The following is a 14560-nucleotide window of genomic DNA, read 5'->3' as shown; positions in this document are numbered from 1 at the left end:
ATTGTGGGAAGAAACTATACAGTAGATCTATTAGGGGGAAAAAAACAATCCTGGACAACCACATTTGCAAAATCAGAAGTCACACTTCATCACCTGACAAAGGAACAGTGCCCCAAAAAGCTTGTAACTTCAAATAAACCTGTTGGACTACAACCTGTTTTGCGACTTTTGACTTTGTCCATCCTAATCCAACATCGAGACCTCCACATCGCATCCACAAAAGGTGGCCTACATGAATTTAGAAGTCCTCCACATCTTTGTTTTACCTGTTGGGGATTTTTGGCTCTGTAAATTGTGTTTCCTGCATAAGTAGAAAATGCCTTTTGTTTTTGCAAATACAGAGAAGTTCTCAAATGTCAAAACTCCATTTTTTCCCCTCTGCACAGAGCAGATTTTGAACATTTGTACATACTTATGATCTACAGTCATAGAGTCATATAGATGTACAGCATGGAAACAGACCCTTCGGTCCAACTCATCCATGCCAACCAGATATCCCAACCCAATCTAGTTGCACCCGGCCCATATCCCTCCAAACCCCTCCTATTCATATATCCATCCAGATGCCTTTTAAATATTGCAATTGTACCAGCCTCCACCACTTCCTCTGGCAGCTTATTTCATACATGTACCACCCTCTGCATGAAAAAATTGCCCCTTTGAATAAAGTTTATTTTTGAAATAAAAACAATTGCTCAGTACAATAATTTAGTGGATGGATGGCTGAATTTTCAGATTCTAGTTACAAGGCACTGAGCAGTTGGGTAATATGCCATCCATCCCTGCAGGCTAGGAAATCTGACAGCAGTGGAACATTGCTCAGGTTCCACGAGTAAACCAAAAACATCACTTGCTAGGCCAGCATTTATTGCTCATCCCCAGCCTACTCCTATTTTGAGGCTTCGCAGATTTAGACATTACTTCTGAGCAAGAGCCCAAAAATGTGAACTGATTTCTCTCCACAGATGCTTAGCTTTTCCAGCAATTTCTGCTTTTGTTTTAGAATTTACTTGCCAGCTCAGTTTACAGCTAGTTTGCTAAACAAGGGACTTTTGTACTAATATACAAAAATGATACTTATGGGAGATTCCACAAAGTGTTTTGAACTAATTAAGTGTATAAGTGTGCATTACGGAATTCCAATTTTAAAAATAGAGCCTGACCTCAGGGAGACTAGCATGTTCGCACTTGTGTGGAGTATTTTATCATAGGTCTCAAAGCAGCAAGAAAAATATAAAGTGTTTATAAAATATAAACACAGATAGCATCAAAGACCCGTGTAAACTGCAAGCTGAATCCTGCATTATATGCACTTTGGAAGAGACAGTTGCCACACTGCTAACCTTTATAGTAGAAAGTGAAGACTGCAGATGCTGGAGATCAGAGTCACCACCAAAAGTGGTGCTGGAAAAGCACAGCAGGTCAGGCAGCATTCGAGGAGCAGGAGAACCGACGTTTTGGGCATAAACCTTTCATCAGGAATGCTCCTCAGATGCTGCCTGACCGATGTGCTTTTCCAGCACCACACTCTCGACTCTGCTACCATGATACTAACAATCAGTAAGCTTCCCATTTTGAAAGATAATGAAGTGTGAACCCATGAACTACAGGCTAAAATTAGAAGCTGAATTTAATACATACAAGACAATTATAAAGAAAGAGAAAATGAAAAATACTTCTAGTGCAGTATAGGATATAGGCAACAAAGGTGCAAATTAACAACGGTTTATGGAAGATAGAGGCTGAATAGGGGCTGCAATGGGAGACACTTGAAGGGAATGATCCTATAATGGAAAGTTATGATATGGAGGAGTCAGTGTTGGACTGGGGTGAATAAAGTTAAAATTGACAACACCAGGTTATACTCCAACAAGTTTATTTGGAAGCAGTAGTTTTCAAAATGCTGTTTCTTCATCAAGTGGTTGTGATAAGGTACAGAATTTATACGAAAACGTTAGTGTCTTGCAGCTGAAATATATTAATACATTTCCTCCCTATTCAATTTGCCACACCCCTCTCCCCACCCAGTCCCCCATTCCATTCCCACACTCCATTCCCTTCACCCCTCCCCCTCCATTCCCCTCCCTCGCCTCATGCTCCCATGCCATTCCTCTCACTGCCCCCCACCTCTCGTTCCCATACCATTCCTCTCAGCCCCGCCTCTCACTCATGTACCATTCTTCACTGCCCCCCGCCTCTCGCTCCCATGCCATTCCTCTCACTGCCCCCCCCGTCTCTCGCTCCCATGCCATTCCTCTCACTGCCCCCCCGCCTCTCGCTCCCATGCCATTACGCACTGCCACCCGCCTCTCGCTCCCGTACTATTCCTTTCACAGCTCCGCCTCTCGCTCCTGTACCATTCCTCACACTGCCCCCCCACCTCACGCTCCTGTGCCATTCCTCACTGCCACCCCGCCTCTAGTTCCTGTGCCATTCCTCTCACTGCCCTCCCGCCACTCGCTCCCGTGTCAATCCTCTCACTGCCCCACCAGCTCTCACCCCCATGCTATTCCTCTCACTATCCCCCGCCCCTCGCTCCCGTGCCATTTCTCTCAGTCCCGTACCATTCCTCTAACTGGTCTTCCCCACCTCTCGCTCACCTACCACTCAACTCACTACCACCCCGCCTCTCGCTCCCGTACCAATCCTCTCACTACCACCCCACCTCTCGCTCCCGTACCAATCCTCTCACTGCCCCCGCCTCTCGATCCCGTGCCAATCCTCTCACTCCCCCTGCCTCTCGATCCCGTGCCAATCCTCTCACTGCCCCCTGCCTCTCCCTCCCATACCATTCCTCTCACTGACCCCCAACCTCTCCCTCCTGTACCATTCCTCTCACTGCCCCCCGCTTCTCAATCCTGTGCCATTCCTCACGGTGCCCCGCCTCTCGTAGAACGTAGAACAATACAGCACAGAACAGGCCCTTCGGCCCACGATATTGTGCCGAACATCTATCCTAGATTAAGCACCCATCTATGTACCTATCCAATTGCCGCTTAAAGGTCGCCAATGATTCTGACTCTACCACTCCCACGGGCAGCACATTCCATGCCCCCACCACACTCTGGGTAAAGAACCCACCCCTGACATCTCCCCTATACCTTCCACCCTTCACCTTAAATTTATGTCCCCTTGTAACACTCTGTTGTACCCGGGGAAAACGTTTCTGACTGTCTACTCTATCTACTCCTCTGATCATCTTATAAACCTCTATCAAGTCACCCCTCATCCTTCGCCGTTCCAACGAGAAAAGGCCGAGAACTCTCAACCTATCCTCGTACGACCTATTCTCCATTCCAGGCAACATCCTGGTAAATCTTCTCTGCACACTCTCCAGAGCTTCCACATCTTTCCTAAAGTGAGGCGACCAAAACTGCACACAGCACTCCAAATGTGGCCTAACCAAAGTCCTATACAGCTGCAACATCACTTCACGACTCTTGAACTCAATCCCTCTGCTAATGAACGCTAATACACCATAGGCCTTCTTACAAGCTCTATCCACCTGAGTGGCAACTTTCAAAGATCTATATACATAGACCCCAAGATCCCTCTGTTCCTCCACCTGACTAAGAACCCTACCGTTAACCCTGTATTCCGCATTCTTATTTGTTCTTCCAAAATGGACAACCTCACACTTGGCCGGGTTGAACTCCATCTGCCACTCCTCAGCCCAGCTCTGCATCATATCTAAGTCCCTTTGCAGCCGACAACAGCCCTCCTCACTGTCCACAACTCCACCAATCTTCGTATCATCTGCAAATTTACTGACCCACCCTTCGACTCCCTCATCCAAGTCATTAATAAAAATTACAAACAGCAGAGGACCCAGAACTGATCCCTGCTGAACTCCACTTGTAACTGGGCTCCAGGCTGAATATTTACCATCTACCACCACTCTCTGACTTCGACCGGTTAGCCAGTTTTCTATCCAATTGGCCAAATTTCCCTCTATCCCATGCCTCCTGACTTTCCGCATAAGCCTACCATGGGGAACCTTATCAAATGCCTTACTAAAATCCATGTACACTACATCCACCGCTCTACCCTCATCCACATGCTTGGTCACCTCCTCAAAGAATTCAATAAGACTTGTAAGGCAAGACCTACCCTTCACAAATCCGTGCTGGCTGTCCCTAATCAAGCAGTGTCTTTCCAGATACTCATAATTCCTATCCCTCAGTACCCTTTCCATTACTTTGCCTACCGCAGAAGTAAGACTAACTGGCCTGTAATTCCCGGGGTTATCTCTATTCCCTTTTTTGAACAGGGGCACAACATTTGCTACTCTCCAGTCCCCTGGTACCACCCCCGTTGACAGTGAAGACGAAAAGATCATTGTCAACGGTACTGCAATTTCCTCTCTTGCTTCCCACATAATCCTAGGATATATCCCGTCAGGCCCGGGGAACTTGTCTATCCTCAAGTTGCTCAAAATGTCCAACACATCTTCCTTCCTAACAAGTATCTCTTCTAGCTTACCAGTCCGTTTCACACTCTCCTCTTCAACAATACGGTCCCTCTCGTTCGTAAATACTGAAGAAAAGTACTCATTCAAGACCTCTCCTATCTCTTCCGTCTCAATACACAATCTCCCACTACTGTCCTTGATCAGACCTACCCTCGTTCTCGTCATTCTCATGTTTCTCACATACGCATAAAATGCCTTGGGGTTATCCTTGATCCTATCCGCCAAGGATTTTTCATGCCCTCTCTTAGCTCTCCTAATCCCTCTCGTTCCCGTGTAAATCCTCTTCACTGCCCCCTGCCTCTCACATCCGTAGCATTCCTCTCACTGTCCCCCGCCTCTCACTCCTGTGCCATTCCTCACTGCCCCCCACCTCTCGATCCCGCGCCATTCCTCTCACCGGCCCCCCCACCTCTCGCTCCCGTGCCATTCCTCTCACTGCCCCCGGTCTCTTGCTTCTGTACCATTTTCACACGGCCCCCCGACTCTCAATCCCGTGCCATCCCTCTCACTGACTCCACCTCTTGATTCCGTGCCATCCCTCTCACTCCCGTGCCATTCCTCTCACTGCCCCCCCCCGCCTCTCGCTCCTGTGCCATTCCTCACTGCCCCCCACCTCCCGATCCCGCGCCATTCCTCTCACCGGCCCCCCCGCCTCTCGTTCCCGTGCCATTCCTCTCACTGCCCCCGCATCTCACTCTTGTGCATTTCAATCACTGCCCCGCCTCTCAATCCCGTGCCATTCCCCTCTCTGCCCCCCGCCTCTCGTTCCTGTGCCATTCCTCTCTGCCCCCCACCTCTCACTCCTGTGCCATTCCTCACTGCCCCCCGCCTCTCGATCCCGTGCCATTCCTCACTGCCCCCTGCCTCCCGATCCCGTGCCATTCCTCTCACTGCCCCCACCTCTCGATCCCATGCCATTCCTCTCACTTCCCCCGCCTCTCTTGCTTCATTCAATTTCTCTCAGTCCCCCCACCTTGCTCCTCATTCCATTCCTTCTACCAACCCCGTATCACAGCTCTCCTTTGATGATGTCGCTTCTTTAACAACGTTTTGTTGTCCTTTCTTTGTTTTCAGAGTGTCCTGAGCACAGAGACTCTGGGAGGTCTAGGTTTGAAGAGTTTTAGGGCCAATTTCACTATAGGTTACAGATACCGCTTCAGACAAAAGGCTTTAAAGTTTAAATTAAAGGGGAGTGGCCAGTTCACCCAGTTTGGTCTGGTTTTAGTTGTGAAGCTGGTAGACCCAAAGAGGTAGGTCCATGCTGAGCCTCCCTCTCTCTAATATCTCTCCCCAAAGAACCCTGTGTTGGATTTTTCCCTTTTTTGCAAGGGGGTGCTTATGGGGGATTGTTTTAGGTATTTGGAACAGCATCATTAAGTTGGGATGATAATCTTTTGGGTTTTCAGATAGGTTAAGTAGTTCTATATTCTGTACTCTTTTGTTTGTGTTTCATTTGGTAATCTTGCAAATAAATTCTGTTTTGTGCCAGCCACATCACTCCTGGCATATCCACCATACACTGGCTTAAACCAGCTAGCAAAGTTAGGGTCATGGCTACTTTCTTCAAAATGTTTGCAGGGGGTCTGGCCTAATCCATAATAATCCCTGTTGTATTCTCCCACCCCCCCATTGCTACCTCGCTCCACAGTTCCCGCTCCCCTGCACCCACAGTCCCGGCCTTACCACAGACACAGCCTGTCCTTGGGGTAGGAGAGCCACTCTCCATGTCCCCTTCTCTCACCACAAGCACCCCCTCCCCATCCCTCCCAGTCTGAACATAGCCTGTCTTTGGGGTTGGTCAAAAATCGCACGACACCAGATTATAGTCCAACAAGTTTATTTGAAAACACAAGCTTTCGAACCCTCACTCTTTCCTCAGGTGCTAGTGAGACAGGGAGACATTAGACACAGAATTTATAAACAAAAGATCAAAGGGTCATACAACTGATGCGAACCTAAGATGGCAATTAAATCTTTAACCAGTTAGAATGGAGGTGCATGATTGATTGATCAACTTGAAATTCCAGAATTTCGTTCAAGAAAGAGCCCCAAGATAACTTAAGGTTTTATCAATATAAAAGAGATTATACTTCAGGTCAGACAAAGAATGGTAGGTGAGAGGTCTTGTTTAGAGTAGTGCCAGACAGATCTTATTTCCAAAGTAGGAATTATGAAAAACCACATTGTCTGGCTGCCTACAAATTATGTGCTTTTTGAACAAAATAGAATGTATCTGCAAATATAAAATGACCCATATATATTATATATGTGCGTATGAGAGAGAGAGAGAGAGAGAGAGTGAGAGCACATGCGCGTAAGTGTGCACAGGTGAGAGAGTGTATAGGGTGACGGGGTCACCTGTACTACATGAACTCAAAATCCCGGTTGAGGCCGTACTTATGGGTACCAACCTTGACTATCAGCCTCTGTGCAGTTGCGTTTCTTGAAGTGCGCTGTGAAGGGCATTTAGTCCAAGACATTTGGCCTTGAACCTTTGGGTAAATGTCCTCCAAGGCAGACTTCGGGATACACAACAGTGCAGTGTCACTGAACAGAGGCTGATAGCCAAGATTGTTGGGTTTCCTCCGGGTGCTCCGGTTTCCTCCCACAGTCCAAAGATGTGTGGGTCAGGTGAATTGGCCATGCTAAATTGTCCGTAGTGTTAGGTAAGGGGTATATGTAGGGGTATGGGTGGGTTGCGCTTCGGCGGGTCGGTGTGGACTTGTTGGGCCGAAGGGCCTGTTTCCACACTGTAAGTAATCTAATCTAATCTAAAAAAAAATTGGTACCCAGGAAGACGGCATCAACTGGGAACTTGGGTTCATGTCGCACTACAGGTGACCACACTCCACTATACATATAGAACATAGAACATAGAAGGATACAGCGCAGTACAGGCCCTTCGGCCCTCGATGTTGCGCCGACCGAATCCTACCTAACCTATACTAGCCCAATAACTTCCAAATGCCTATCCAATGCCCGCTTAAATGACCATAAAGAAGGAGAGTTCACCACTGATACGGGCAGGGCATTCCATGAACTCACAACCCGCTGTGTGAAGAATCTACCCCTAACATCTGTCCTATACCTACCACCCCTTAATTTAAAGCTATGTCCCCTAGTAACACCTGACTCCATTAGCGGTAAAAGGTTCTTAGTATCTACCCTATCTAAACCCCTAATCATCTTATACACTTCTATCAGATCTCCCCTAAACCTTCTCTTCTCCAATGAGAACAGCCCCAAGTGCCTCAGCCTTTCCTCATAAGATTTTCCTACCATTCCAGGCAACATCCTGGTAAACCTCCTCTGCACTCGTTCTAAAGCTTCCACATCCTTCCTATAGTATGGCGACCAAAACTGCACACAATACTCCAGATGAGGCCGCACCAGAGTCTTATACAACTGCAACATGACCTCAGGACTCCGGAACTCAATTCCTCTGCCAATAAAGCCCAGTACACCATATGCCTTCCTCACAGCACTATTTACCTGGGTGGCAACTTTCAGAGATCTGTGTACATGGACACCAAGATCCCTCTGCTCATCCACACTACCAAGTAGCCTACCATTAGCCCAGTAATCCATCATCTTGTTATTCCTACCAAAGTGAATGACTTCGCACTTAGCTACATTGAATTCCATTTGCCACATTTCCGCCCAGCTCTGCAACTTATCTATATCCCGCTGTAACCTACCACTTCCTTCCTCACTATCCACAACTCCACCGACTTTTGTGTCATCCGCAAACTTGCTTACCCAGCTTTCAAGTCCTTCCTCTAGATCACTTATAAAGATAACAAAAAGCAATGGTCCCAAAACAGATCCTTGTGGTACACCGCTAGTAACTGCGCTCCAAGATGAACATAATCCATCAACTACTACCCTCTGTCTCCTTCCAGCCAGCCAATTCCTAATCCAAACCTCTAATGTATCCTCAATGCCATACCTCCGAAGTTTTAGCATAAGCCTACCATGGGGAACCTTATCGAACGCCTTACTAAAATCCATATACACGACATCTACTGCTTTACCCTCATCCACTTCCTTGGTCACCTTCTCAAAGAACTCAATAAGGTTTGTGAGGCACGACCTGCCCTTCACAAAACCATGCTGGCTATCCCTGATCACGTTATTCCTACCCAGATGTTCATAAATCTTATCCCTTACCATTCTCTCTAAGACTTTGCCCACCACTGAAGTCAGACTCACTGGCCTATAGTTGCTAGGGCTATCCCTACTCCCTTTCTTGAACAATGGGACCACATTCGCTATCCTCCAGTCCTCTGGTACTATTCCTGTTGACAACGACGACATAAAAATCCAGGCCAATGGCTCTGCTATCTCCTCCCTAGCTTCCCATAGGATCCTGGGGTAAATGCCATCAGGCCCAGGAGACTTATCTATATTCATCCTTTCCAATATTCCCAAAACCTCTTCCCTGCATATTTCCAGGGCATCCATTCTAATTATTTGTGATTCCATATTCACATCAGCAACAGTGTCCTGTTCCTGAGTGAATACTGATGAAAAGTACTGATTTAATGTCTCTCCAATCTCCTCCGCCTCCACACACAACTTCCCACTACTATCCTTGACTGGACCGATACCTACCCTAGTCATCCTTTTATTCCTGACATACCTATAGAAAGCCTTTGGGTTTTCCCTAATCCTACCAGCTAAAGACTTTTCATGTCCCCTTCTCGCTTCTCTTAGCTCCCTCTTTAGCTCCTTCCTGGCTACCTTATAACTCTCAATCGCCCCTACTGAACCTTCACGCCTCATCTTTACATATGCCGCCTTCTTCCCTTTCACAAGGGACTCCAATTCCTTACTAAACCACGGCTGCCTCACAAGGCCCTTTACACCATGCCTGACTGGTACATACCTATCGAGGACACGCAGTAGCTGCTCCTTGAACACTCCCCACATCTCATTAGTGTTCTTCTCTTGAAGCCTGTTTTTCCAATCCACACATCCTAAGTCATGCCTCACTGCATCATAATTTCCCTGCCCCCATCTATAGCTCTTGCCCTGCGGCACACAATTATCCCTCTCCATCACTAAAGTAAAAGTCACCGAGTTGTGGTCACTGTCCCCGAAGTGCTCACCTACCTCCAAGTCTAACACCTGGCCTGGTTCATTACCTAGAACCAAATCCAATATAGCCTCCCCTCTTGTTGGCCTGTCGACATATTGTGTCAGGAAACCCTCCTGCACACATTGTACAAACACCGACCCATCTAATGAACTCGAGCTATAGCTCTCCCAGTCAATATCTGGGAAGTTAAAGTCCCCCATAACAACCACCCTGCTACCTTCACTCTTTTCCTGAATCATCCTCGCAATATTATCCTCTACTTCTCTAGGACTATTAGGAGGCCTGTAGAAAACACCTAACAGGGTGACCTCACCTTTCCTATTTCTAACCTCAGCCCAAACTACCTCAGATGGCAAGTCCTCTTCCATCGTCCATTCCACTGCTGTGATACTGTCTTTGACAAGTAATGCCACGCCGCCCCCTTTTTTACCCCCATGTCTGATCCTACTAAAACATTTGAACCCTGGAACGTGCAACAGCCATTCTTGTCCCTGTTCTACCCACGTCTCTGTAATGGCCACAACATCGAAGTCCCAGGTACCAACCCACGCTGCAAGTTCACCTACCTTATTCCTTATACTTCTGGCATTGAAGTATACACACTTCAATCCACCTTTCTGGTTACAGGCACCCTCCTTAGAGATCGCTGCATTATTCCTAACCTCCCTACACTCAAGGTCCTGTACCCTAAAGCTACAGTCCTGGTTCCCATGCCCCCGCGGAGTTAGTTTAAACCCTCCCAAAGAGCACTAGCAAACCTCCCCCCGAGGATACTGGTGCCCCTCAGGTTCAAGTGTAGACCATCCTTTTTATAGAGGTCCCACCTTCCCCAGAAAGGACCCCAGTTATCCAGAAACCGGAATCCCTCCCTCCTGCACCATCCCTGTAGCCACGCATTTAACTGCTCTCTCTCCCTGTTCCTCGACTCTCTATCACGTGGCACGGGTAACAAACCAGAGACTACAACTCTGTTTGTTCTAACTCTGAGCTTCCAACCTAGCTCCCTGAAAGCCTGCCTTACATCCTCACCCTTCTTCCTACCTATATCGTTGGTGCCAACGTGGACCACGATCTGGGGCTGCTCCCCCTCCCCCTTAAGGACCCGGAAAACACGATCAGCGACATCACGTACCCTTGCACCTGGGAGGCAACATACCAAACGTGAGTCCCTGTCGCCCCCACAAAACCGTCTGTCTGTACCCCTCACTATCGAGTCCCCAAGAACAATTGCTCTACCTTTCTCCACCCTACCCTTCTGAGCAACGGGGCCAGGCTCCGTGCCAGAGGCCTGAACCTCGTTGCTTACCCCTGGTAAGTCATCCCCCCACAAGTATCCAAAACGGTATACTTGTTCTTGAGGGGAATGACCGCAGGGGGTCCCTGCACTGGCTTCCTCCTCCCACTCCCCCTCACTGTCACCCATCTATCTTGAACTTTCGGAGTAACTACTTGCCTATAGCTCCGATCTATGACCTCCTCTGCCTCCCGAATGATCCGCAGTTCATCCAACTCCAGCTCCAGTTCCCTAACATGGTCTGTCTGTCTCTCTCTCTTTCTTTCTTTCTTTCACACACACACACCACTCTCATATATACTCACACTCCCCTCCCCCCTCACACAGCCATGCTCTCTCCCGTGCACACACACTCCTTCACACGCGCTCCCCCCCCCCCTCGCATGCCCCCTTCCGCTCCAAGCGTGCGTTCCCTTTGCCCTGCCCTCTCCACCACCCTCTCTCCTGCACTTGCCTCCCACACTCCCGTGACCCCCCACCCTCCTCCTTTTCCACCCGCACATTCCATCTCCTGCAAACACCCGCGCATGACTCCACCGACCAATCCCCCTCACCATCCCTGCCATCTCCCGCCCGATCCCCCTCACCATCCCTGCCATCTCCCGCCCGATCCCCCTCACCATCCCGGCCATCTCCCGCCCGATCCCCCTCACCATCCCTGCCATCTCCCGCCCGATCCCCCTCACACACATACATATACAGCTATGGGGTCAATTTGTATTTGCATATACATTTTTTTTTGTTCAGAAAGCACCAATCTGTTGACAGTCAATGTGGCATTTTATACATTCTTATTTTGCAAACGAAACCAGTCTGACTCCAGGTTAAGACAGAGACAAACTCTAAACAAGACCTCGCGCTTAAAGAGCATTGTCTGACCTGCGATATCACTTCCGGATGTAGGCTTGCTCGCTGAGCTGGAAGGCTCGTTTTCAGATGTCTTGTCTCCACACTAGGTAACATCTTCAGTAAGCCTCTGAATGAAGCAACTGGTGGGCTACACCACAGAATATATGAACACTAACTGACCATAAAATGACATGGCCCACACTCACAACTATCCTTACATACAGATGAGGAAGGTCACCACTTCGACTGGGACAACACATCCATCCTAGGACAGAGACAGCATGGTGGTACAGTGGTTAGCACTGCTGCCTCACAGCGCCAGAGACCCGGGTTCATTCAGAGGCTCACTGAAGATATTACCTAGTAGGGTGACGAAACATCTGAAAATGAACCTTCAAGAGGTGATATCTCAGGTCAGACATTGACTGTCTACAGATTGGTGCTACTGAGCTACAAATCTTCTCAAAACTCGCTGAGATATCACCTCTTTTATAGTGATTAAAGTACAAATTACCTCAGGGAACTAACTTGGAAAACATTTTGGGATTTTCATATTAATCAATTGAAATCTGCACCTCCATTCTGATTAAAGATTTAACAGCCAAATTAGGTAGAGGCCTCACCCTCCTCTCTGATCTATCACCTCCATCCCCACCCCCCTTCACCTATTGTACTCCTTGCTACCTTCTCCCCAGCCCCACCCCCTCCATTTATCTCTCCAACCTGGAGGGTTTCTGCCTCTATTCCTGATGAAGGGCTTTTGCCCAAAGCGTCGATTTTCCTTCTCCTCAGATGCTGCCTGACCTGCTGTGGTTTTCCAGCACCACTCTGATCTAAACTCTGGTTTCCAGCATCTGCAGTCCTCACCTTTGCCTAGCCATCTTAGGTATGTTGAATTCGTTCGCATCAGTTATGTGACTCTTTGATCTTTTACTTATAAATTCTGTCAAAGGTCTCCCTCTAAAGGGGTGGCATAGTGACTTAGTGGTTAGCATGCTGCCTCACAGCACCAGGGACCTGGGTTTGATTCCCGCCTCGGACTGTGCGTGGAGTTTGCACATTCTCCACGTGTCTGTGTGGTTTTGCCGGATGCTCCGGTTTCCTCTCACAGTCCAAAGATGTGCTGGTCAGGTGAATTGGTCAAGCCAAATTGCTCATACTGTTAGGTGCATTAGTCAGAGGTAAATATAGGGCAGAAGCCAGCCCACCAGCCAGCAGGCTTTGGGTGGGTTACTCTTCAGAGGATCAGTGTGGACTTGTTGGGCCGAAGGACCTGTTTATATATTGCAAGTGATCTAACCTAACCTCTCTCACTAGCACTAAAGTAGGAGTTCAGCTCCAAAAACTTGCATTTTCAAATAAACCTGTTGGACTATCACCTGGTGCTGAGAGATTTTTGGCATTGTCAAATCCAGTCCAATTCTTCCACATTCGAGTAGGAGAGCCCCTCTCTTTCCCCCCTTCCCTGACTCTCCTCTCCCACTCTCCTTCCCAATTCTCCTCTCCTCCCCCCCACCAACCCCTTCCCTCCACCGCCCCCTGCCCCTCCACTCCCCTACCCCTCCCTCGCCAGCCCCTCTACTCCCCCGCCGCCCAGACTGCACTCCACTCCCCGATCCCCACAATTCCCCTCTCTCCCTCTATCCCCCCTCACAACTCCCCTTCCCCCCACTCCCCTCCCGGCCTTACCAGAGACACAGCCTGTCCTTGGGGTAGGAGAGCCCCTCGACGCGGCCAAGAAAAGCGGGCAGTCCGTGTGCGCTGTTCCGGGCGATGATGGTGATCTGGACCCGGGGCCGGAGCAGCGGGGACTCCTCAGCCCAACGCTCCTCCGGGAAATATCCGGATCCCGGGCCGCCCAGGGCAACGATAACAGCGGCCAGCAACAGCCAAGAGGCCCGAAGGCGGCGGGGGACACGGAGAGAAACACCACGGGAAACCATCACGGACCGGGGGAAAGGGGGTGTGGTTTGGCGGCGGGGTGGGGTCTGATAGTCTGCGGGGCGGGGCCTGACCGTCTGCAGGCGGGGCTACCTGATGAGGCGGGGCCGGGCGTTAAAGGCGGGACGTGCTGATCTGGCGTCGGGCGGGGCTTTCTGGGTGGAGTCGGAGGTTAGGGGCGGGGCCTGGTGTAGGGCTGCGGTTTCTGGGTGGAGTCGGAGGTTAGGGGCGGGGCCTGATGATCTGGTGTAGGGCTGGGGTTTCTGGGTGGAGTCGGAGGTTAGGGGCGGGGCCTGGTAATCTGTCGGGCTGGGGTTTAAGCGATTGGGCCGCGGGGTCTTGGTATCACGTGTGTCTTGCGTCTTAGGGGGCGGGGCCTGGTCATCGGGTGCTGGACTTCGGGTTTATTGGAGGGGCTGGGGGTTAGAAGCGGGGCAGGGGATTCAAAACTGCCCTGGGGTTTAGGGGAGGAGCCGGGCGTTAGGGGCGGGGCACGCACTGGGTTGAAAAGGCGGATCTGGATGGGGTGATGGGCCATGGGTCGGTTGTAGGGTTAGGGAGGCTCGTACCCGGTGATCGGGAGCGGAGCTGCTGGGTCTGGATGGATGTGGGGGCTAAGGGGTGGACCCAGGATAAACCCTGGGGTGAGGCAGTGTCTACGCTGTGGGGATGGTGGTGAAGAGCTGGGAAGAGGATGGGATGGGGAAAGAGGAGGGTCTAGGGACAGGAGTGGAAACGGGGTGGGGGTTTGGTGGGTCTGGAGGTCTAGGGAGAGAAGGGGCTGTGGTGAGTGGAAGGGGTTAAGAAGCCTGGGTTTGGGGGGGGGAAGTGGGAGGAGTGAGAGCATGGAGTGTGGGGCAGAGGATGTGCATTTGAGGTAGTGGGAATGGGGAGTGAACTGGAG

The 14560-nt window shown here is 49.7% G+C and overlaps 1 protein-coding gene across 1 annotated transcript in view; it reads right to left on the bottom strand.

The window, feature by feature from the left end:
• colgalt1a (collagen beta(1-O)galactosyltransferase 1a) overlaps positions 1-13679 on the bottom strand; it is a 62860-nt gene extending 49181 nt beyond the window's left edge. The window contains exon 1 of the mRNA XM_060854904.1: positions 13405-13679. Within this exon, the coding sequence (XP_060710887.1) occupies positions 13405-13658 (254 nt within the window). The 5' untranslated portion in view covers positions 13659-13679. The remainder of the gene's footprint in view (positions 1-13404) is intronic.
• Between the last annotated feature and the right edge of the window lie 881 nt (positions 13680-14560).

The sequence above is a fragment of the Hemiscyllium ocellatum genome, chromosome 45 (genome assembly GCF_020745735.1).
Source record: "Hemiscyllium ocellatum isolate sHemOce1 chromosome 45, sHemOce1.pat.X.cur, whole genome shotgun sequence".
NCBI classification, from domain to species: domain Eukaryota; kingdom Metazoa; phylum Chordata; class Chondrichthyes; order Orectolobiformes; family Hemiscylliidae; genus Hemiscyllium; species Hemiscyllium ocellatum.
Note: the sequence above shows the minus strand (reverse complement) of the source record. Positions and strands in the feature narration are given on the sequence as shown.